The 8,171-nt window shown below is 41.7% G+C and overlaps 1 protein-coding gene across 1 annotated transcript in view; it reads left to right on the top strand.

Moving 5' to 3' along the window:
• The first annotated feature begins 571 nt into the window (after window positions 1-571).
• Window positions 572-8,171, top strand: part of DIAPH3 (diaphanous related formin 3) — a 108,732-nt gene continuing 101,132 nt past the window's right edge. The window contains exons 1-2 of the mRNA XM_088139512.1: window positions 572-883; window positions 4,849-4,881. Of these exons, the coding sequence (XP_087995638.1) occupies window positions 755-883; window positions 4,849-4,881 (162 nt within the window). The 5' untranslated portion in view covers window positions 572-754. The remainder of the gene's footprint in view (window positions 884-4,848; window positions 4,882-8,171) is intronic.

The following is an 8,171-nucleotide window of genomic DNA, read 5'->3' as shown; positions in this document are numbered from 1 at the left end:
CCACGTTATCAGCATCCGGTTACAGATGTCAGGACCTCCTGAGGAGATCTCCAAAAAGCAAATCAAGGTCCGACTGGCTTACTTAGTACTCCTAATGGTCTTTGGTTAGAGGAAGAGGTCAAGAAAGTATCCTGGAAGACTTTTCATGACGAATCACTTCCATGTTATTGCCCAGAAGGCTAGAAGAACAAGGTCATCAGGATTTACTTCACCTCAGTGGAGACGTTACCTCACGTCTCCACTGGAAAGTTCCGTGCTTCTTCCTCCACTGAGTAGTTGCTGCTGTTGTTTCTGGGCTTTCTCAGAGTTTAAAAAAAAAAAAAAGGCAAAATGCTTCATTTTCTTTCTTTTTAAATAATGTGCCTGAGGGGTACGGTGTGTCTCCTCCCCTTCGGTCGTAGTCGGCGGTCCTCTCCTCTTCACGAAGACACAACTTACCTCAACCCTACACCACACCAGCCATAAATCACCTACAGGATCACCCCAAGCGGGACGGGAGAATGACATGCCCTACTCCGAGGAGCAGCAACTCAGGAATAGCGCCTCCGAGGCGGAGTCTCCTCAGCGGCGAGCCACGGCTCCGTCCTGGAGACGACGGTTGACGCGAGGCGCGATTGGCGCCAGCGCGCCGAATCAGGAGGCCGCGTTCCAGCCGCGCGGCCAGGTATTGGCGGCGTCTGCGGGAGAGGGCGGGGCCAGAGCGGCGGGAGAATTCGGGCCGGGCAGCTGCCTCTGCACCTTCGCCGAGCCCACCATGGAGAAGGGCCTGCGCGGGAAGCCGAGGGAGAACCAGCCGCCCCGCAGGCAGGCCGCGGAGGCGCTCGGCTCGGAGGGCTGCAGCAGCAGCAGCAGCAGCAGCAGCAGCAGCAAGAAAGCCAAGTTCGTAAGTACCAGAGCTCGGGCGGGTTTCTGCCGCGCTGGAGGGCTTGGCTTTCCCTGCTTCCCTTTGGGTGGGAGGGAACTCGACCTGCTCCTGGGCAGGGGCGCGGAAGCGGTTGGGTGGAGTTGGGGAGCAGGAAAGGGGCGCCTGGCTTCCTTGTGGGTCGCCTGCACGCCGCAGAGGGGCTCCCCGTGGTGGGGTGGAAGCAGCGGGCTGCCGAGCGGCCCTTACGGGGAAGGGAATTGCCTGCCCCTGGGCAGGGATGGGAAAGCGATTGAGGCTGCAAGAGGGCCTAGGGAAGGGGCTGCGGGGCACCTGCGCGCCGCAAAGGGGCTCCCCGCGGTGGTTGCAACGCGGCCTTTCGGCGGAAAGGAAACTGACCCGCTCCTGGGCAGGATGGACAAAGCAGTTGGGGTTGCCCCTGGTAAGAAAGGGATGGCCGACTTCCTCGGTGGGGCTTAGGGTGGCCACTCGCACCAAGGAAGGGTGGCAGGTTGCAAAACAACTTCTTATTGGAAAGGGAACATTCCTGTTCCTGGGCAGGAATGATAAACCATTTGGGGTTGCAGCAGGGCTGGAGAAGGGATCTCTGACCTCTTGGGGCAGATGTACCTTGGTGGGGCTTGGGATGGCCATATGCAAGGTCACTGCCGTGGTGTGGTGGAAGAGAAATTGGTTGGTTGTGTCTCCAATGTTCTAGCTAGCCTTCCAGGAGATGTGCATGGACTTGGCTTTTTATTCTGTGTCTTCGACATACGTATAGGCCCCAGAAATATTCTTGGAAATCAGCCTTAGGCTCTGGTCTCAGCTGTTTTAAACTGGAACAGTCTCAGAAAAATGCTAGGAGAGTCATGGAGCATGGCAGCAGCAAAGGAAGGTCAATGTATTTGATAAAGCAAATATTTTAAAGGACACCGTTTTATGTAGACTTCAGTTATTCTACGGACAAGTCTCAATAAGGTTATTAAACACAATGTTTTCTCAGTGGATCTCATGATCAAAAAGACTGGTAAAGTTCTAATGTTGATTCTACTGCCAAACTACACCTGGAGTTAGGGTCAACTATATAATGGATGTTCAGGCAGTCATGTATGTACTACCAGTAAATATCTGTTAGTATACTCAATGCTTCCATGAAAAAGATCATAAAATCCATTGCATGCACCAACATTTGAGAGAAATTGGATGGTGATTTCTATTTAAGTTGCAAACCTATACATACTTATCTGGAAATAAATCCTAGTAAATTCAGTGTTTCTGAGTAAAATGCTTAAGACTGGTATTAGATGATATTATTTCTCAGGTGATAGTAGCTATTGTACAAAGTGACACTTTACAGTTCATCCAGTATAATGAGCCGTTTTCTACAGTGGAGAATATCATGAATACTGGGTTATTCTTCTTTCTTGTTTGATAGGTTTGATTAAAATACAGTGAGCATTTTTTCCCTTCTAGCTTATTTTGTCTAGCTTTGGCATGCTTCATGGAGCTCTATCATTTCTTTTGTTGTGTATATCACTGGATTTTTCAAATGGAAGGGGATGAGAGGGAAAGCTCAGCACTTTTTTGGGACATTTATTGGATAATTGGGAAAGTTATAATCATGGCTCAGGGTCATAATGGGCATGTGTCCCAGGAGCCATGATCACTTTAAGAGGCTTTTTTTTTTTTTTTTTACTTGCTCTCTCAGCTCAGTTCTTGCTGGTCAATCAGCAGGACGGTGTCACTGCTTAGCTTGCCTCTGTTTCTATTAGCAATAAGAACAGCTGAAGAAACAATGACCTAATATGGTTGACTCAAGCTCTCTGAATCTTCAAAACTGACAGCATTTCAAACAATGCAACTTTAAGTGCTTGGTCATTTAGTCCTGCCCTCCCCTGTAATTGACAGTTTAGCAGTCTGCTACAAAATAATGAGAGCCGTTACTAACATTCAGTGTCTCAGAGTTGGGAAGTGGCTATTATTTTTCCATAGAATCACATCTCCATTTTGGAGGAGTCAGGTGGGATGTGCCTGCACTTCAGGGCCCTGATCATAATGGGTATCTATAAAGTATAAAGCACACTAGAGGAAGCATTCCTGTAATTTTTATTACTAAGTGAAAGTTGAACCAGGGAGAGCTTGGGTTGAAGATTCAATACTTTCAACCGTAGTCCAACTATACTCCCACCTTCTTGTCTATGGGACCTGGCTCATCTCTTTCTTTTGGTGATGAAGAGAGGAAACTGGTACAGCAGGAGGGTAATTCTGAACAGGTCTCAAAATCATCTTGGTTTCTTGAGAACATGGACTTTTCTCTACTCAGACCCATGGGGATTTCAGAGATTGTTGCAAACCCTACTAACTGCTGTACTACTGGATTCAGGATTGAATTTGAATGGAGTGATAAAGCATTATAAAAGCTAAGCTTCTAAGGGACAAAAAGTAGTTCTCAGAATGAAAGAAACAATAAATGGTTCATAATACTTTTACTTGCTGATCCTGCTTGGTGTAACAAGATTTCAGGATAGAATGACATTTCAGACTCAGTATAGTTTGATTAGTTACTGTAGAGACTGCTTATCTAAGGTGATGTCTTTGAAGTCAAGTTCATATCAATCATGATATGAAGTCATTAAGGCATACCAATCATTTTAAAACTGCATTGTGTATAGTATGAATAGAAAGGCAGAATATAAATTTAATAAATAGTAGATGACATTGTTCCACGGCCTTACCTATGCGTTCCTTTCCATTATGATAAATAACAAGCCAATTTTATTTAAGGCATTTGGATAATACTAACAAAGTATTTGTGTGAAAGCCATCGTGACTTAGCTTCTTTGCTGCAACTTGTATCCAGGACAGTTAAGGACTGTCTTTTCCTGTGTGATAATTGCTACATTTTGAGTTTGGCAGGTGAGGCAGATGTTGACTGGTGACAGATAGAAGAATTCAGACACCTCATTTATCTCCCCAAGGAGTTTTGTTTGTTGCTGTTATTGTATCCTTTTCGATGTTGGGTGAAAGTTTTGTCTTACTTGCTTAGCGTCATGGGGTGTATTTCTTTGTGCTTCAGTTTGTATTTGTTCTGATGTATATTATTTAGTCACATATTTTTGTTGTTGGGGTTTTTCTTTTATTGTCAGTCAGTCTGAGCTTTCACTGAAAAGCAGCCACATAAAGTGGAAATATAAACTAACTTAAAAGGCTGTATTTTAAAAAAATATTTTTAATATAGTAAGTAGGTGCTTACTGTCTTGTAATAGACAAGTTTAATAAATGTTTCCAAGTATTCTTTGTAGCTTTCATAATCTCCACTAGATAAATTGTTGTCTATATTCAGTATTTGAAGAGAAGAAAAATCTGAAAGAACTAGTGGGCAGTTTGAGCACTTCTGTTTAGCTTATCTCTCCAGATGATGACATTTCTAGAAGAAAAGAATATTATGCTAAAATCTTTATATTGTTTTGTTTGAATGGAGCAAGTCAAATCTTCAGGAGAAGCTGCCACATTTGAGAAGCTTAAGCTAAAGGGAAAACATGGACAGCAAAATAGATTTGTTGAGCTATTACTTAACAAGCTGCAAAAAATAACAGTTGTTGTATGAAAAGGGAAGGTTAGTTGGAAGTTGTAACGTTTTCATTTGCTGCATATGCCAGCGATGAAGCAATGGTTTCATTCATATACTATTATAGTTATGGTGAAGCACACCAGCAGCTAGCTTACTTAGCATATGGTGCTAAACCATCCTTTGAAACAAAACATACTATAGTTTAATTATTTATGAACTGACAAATACCTTTTGAAGAAGCTTTTTGGATTATTCATGTATTGGGTCACATAGTTCTAGTCATATATATTTATATTCTACTTAAATTTGAAATATGTAATAGGAATTATCACTTTTTTGTTAAAACATTCCTTTGTTTTAGTTTATACTTTTAATAGTTTAAATCACCTTAACAGATTGCTTGTTTCATTTACAGCCCTTGCACCTCAAGATCTTGACAGATGATGTGGTAAGATATTTTGCTTTTGTTGTTATGTTATAAACTTAAGGAGAATTTATTTGTTATATACTTTGCTATTTGGATATAGCTGTCTATTGACATAGTAGCTTACTTCAGATATAAAGCCAAACTCTTGTGTTGCATGAACTTTCCTCTGGCTTCCAGGTTCCCCTCCTCCTATCATTTCAGCAGTGTTCACACAACAGATTGAGATATTGCATGATTGTCTTATTTTTGTGTGCTGTAGAAACACAATCACTATGTCATCCTTTCTGTGCTGTGATGAATTATGGCTTGCTTTTACATCCTAGCTAGGCAGACTTCCTTGAGACTAGAATTGGAATTATGATATGAATGTGGCATCTAGTTCTGGTTTCCTGCTTAAGTATGGTTTCCCCAATTTGGATTGATTTACTGTTTGCCTCAGAAGATTTGGTAGGCTTTGATCTCCTGGCATGCTAATTTATTTCTAAGTAGATTACTATAATAGGACTGTCCACTGCTTCAAAAATGATGTATAATAGGTACTTTCGAACATGTAGCAACCGAAATGCAGTACTTGCCTGCAACTCATTAAAATAACTATGTCTTTTCCCAAGATTGTGTGGTTACGTCTGTTGCAGCTGCAAGATCCAAGAAAAGAGCATGACTTATTTAATAAATTACAAGTAGATGCTGCTTTCCAAAGCAGCAGCTTCAAGTGTATTGATCAGCCCTATGTGTCAGCTATACTTGGATATTCCAGGCCCCCAGAGTCGCAAATGGCAGTTTGAACTCTTAATTTTTATCAAAAAATTCTGTTAGATAAAACACTAAACTGTATAGTCAGGACCAGAAATATTGGAACAAGGTTAACTGTTTTGGCATTTGGCCTTTGTACACCACCACATTGAAGTTGAAAGGAAACACACCCAGATGGCAGCGGAGTCAGGACTTTCAGCTGTAATTCAAGGGGTTTGACAAAAGTGGGGCACTAACCATTCAGAAAGTACAGCCAGTGACATACCCCCCCAATCATTGGTGGCTCATAAGTAATGGAACAAACCAACATCATCACAAACAAGGATCACCGTTAATACCTGGATGAAAATCCTTTGCAGTCAATGACTGACTGAGGTCTGAAACCCATGGACATGACCAAACGTTGAGTTTCCTCCCTCGAGATGCTTTGCCAGGCCTTTACTGCAGCTGCCTTCAGCTGCTGCTTGTTTGTGGGTCTTTCTGCCTTCAGTCTTGTCTTCAGTAAGTGAAAAGCATGCTCTATTGGGCTGAGATCAGGTGACTGACTTGACCATTGAAGAACGTCCCACTTATTTGCCTTGAGAAATTCTTTTGCTTTTGCTATATGTTTTGGGTCATTATCCTGCTATATGAAGCGGCGTCCTATCAGTTTGGCAGCATTAGACTGAATCTGAGCAGAAAGTATACCCCTATACACTTCAGAATTCATCCTGCTGCTTTTATCAGCAGTCAGGTCATCAATCAACACCAATGACCTGGTTCCATTGGCAGCCATACATGCTCATGCCATAACACTGCCTCCACCATGTTTGACAGATGATGTGGTATGCTTTGGATCATGAGCTGTTCCTTTCCTTCTCCATACTTTTCTCTTCCCATCATTCTGGTGCAAGTTAATCTTGGTTCCATCAGTCCAAAGAATCTTATTCCAGAACTGGGCAGGCTTTTTTACTGTAGGTGTTTGCTGGCAAAGTCTAATCTGGCCTTTCTGTTCTTGAGCGTTACCAGTGGTTTGCACCTTGTTGTGAAGCCTCTGTATTTACATTCATAAAGCCGTCTCTTAACTGTAGATGTTGACAATGACATGCCTACCTCCTCAAGAGCGTTGTTGACCTGGCTAGATATTGTGAAAGGGTTCCTTTTCACCTGAGCAGAATTCTGTGGTCATCCACTTAAGTTGTCTTCCATGGTCTTCCAGGCCTTTTGCTGTTTGGGAGCTTGCCAGTTAATTCCTTCTTTTTCAAGATGTTCCAGACTGTTGTATTGGCCACTCCCAATGTTCTTGCTATCTCTCTGATGGGTTTATTTTGTTTTCTCAGCCTAACGATGTCCTCCTTCACTCACATGGACACCTCTTTGGACCTCATGTTGAGAGTTCCACTGAACAACTATCAAATGCAAATGTAACACTCAGAACCACTTTCAGGCCTTTTATCTGCTTGATTGGTCATGGGGTACCCCCAGGTGGGGAAACAGGCCACACCTGGCCATGCAGCTGCTTGTCTGCCATTCATTCCATTACTTATGAGCCACCAACGACGGGTATGTGTGTATGCCACTGGCTGTACTCCCTGAATAGTTAGTGCCCCACTTTTGTCAAACCCCTTGAATTACAGCTGAAAGTCCTGACTTCGCTGCCATCTGGGTATATTTCCTTTCAACTTCAATGTGGTGGTGTACAGAGGCCAAATGCTAAAACAGTTATCCTTGTTACAATATTTCTGGTCCTGACTGTAGGTTCATATGAAACAATTCACCTGAGCCTCCTTCCAGGTTGACTGCTATTTCTCTGCTTTGTGGGTATGGTTGCACAGAGATGATTGAAAGTGTTCACTTTGGTTTTTAATCTAACCTCAGTTTAATATTATATACAAAGTCTAAGTAAAGTCCACACATCTTAAAGTTGCTGAGGTTGAGAAACACTGAGCTATAGTGTAGTTTGTCTCTTCAGCTTAACTAAAATATATGTAAGTATGTATATAAAAATAATGAAAATATAGGAGGCAGGTCAGTATGGAAGAATATACATAGGTCCTTTAGTGTTTTAGAAGCATTGTCAGGAAAACTAAAGCTCAGAATTAGATGAGTTGTTGATGACTGCTACGAATAATAAAAAGGGCCACAAAATACTTGAAGTATAGAGAAGATGACAAATGCAGAACTATTTAAGTAATTAATGAGATTCAGGAATGTGAAGAACTTCCTTTGTCATGGAAAGAAGCTTTTATCTCTTTGTGCAAGTTTTATCTTTTCCTTCTTTATAAATCAGTCATATATTCAGTCTGTATAAGCTTTTCATAGCAATACTTTCAAATTTTTTAAAATTGAAATTACACATTCTGAGCATACTGAATTTGCCTAAAAAGCTACATGAAACACAATATCAGACATATTCCTAATGTTATTGACAAGATAAATTAAAAACAAGAAGTACCCCTGATTTTTCTTGATGCAAAAAAAGCTCTTGACAATTTTGAATGGCCTTTCATTCTTGCAATTTGAACAAGATATGTTGCAGCTCTATTTTTTTTTTAAGTTGGATATAGAATATTTATGAA

This window comes from Python bivittatus, unplaced genomic scaffold, assembly GCF_059951505.1.
Source record: "Python bivittatus isolate LINGU-HERP-01145 unplaced genomic scaffold, Pbiv_v1 ctg000210_np1212, whole genome shotgun sequence".
In the NCBI taxonomy this organism is placed as follows: domain Eukaryota; kingdom Metazoa; phylum Chordata; class Lepidosauria; order Squamata; family Pythonidae; genus Python; species Python bivittatus.
This window is presented reverse-complemented; position numbering and strand designations above follow the sequence as displayed.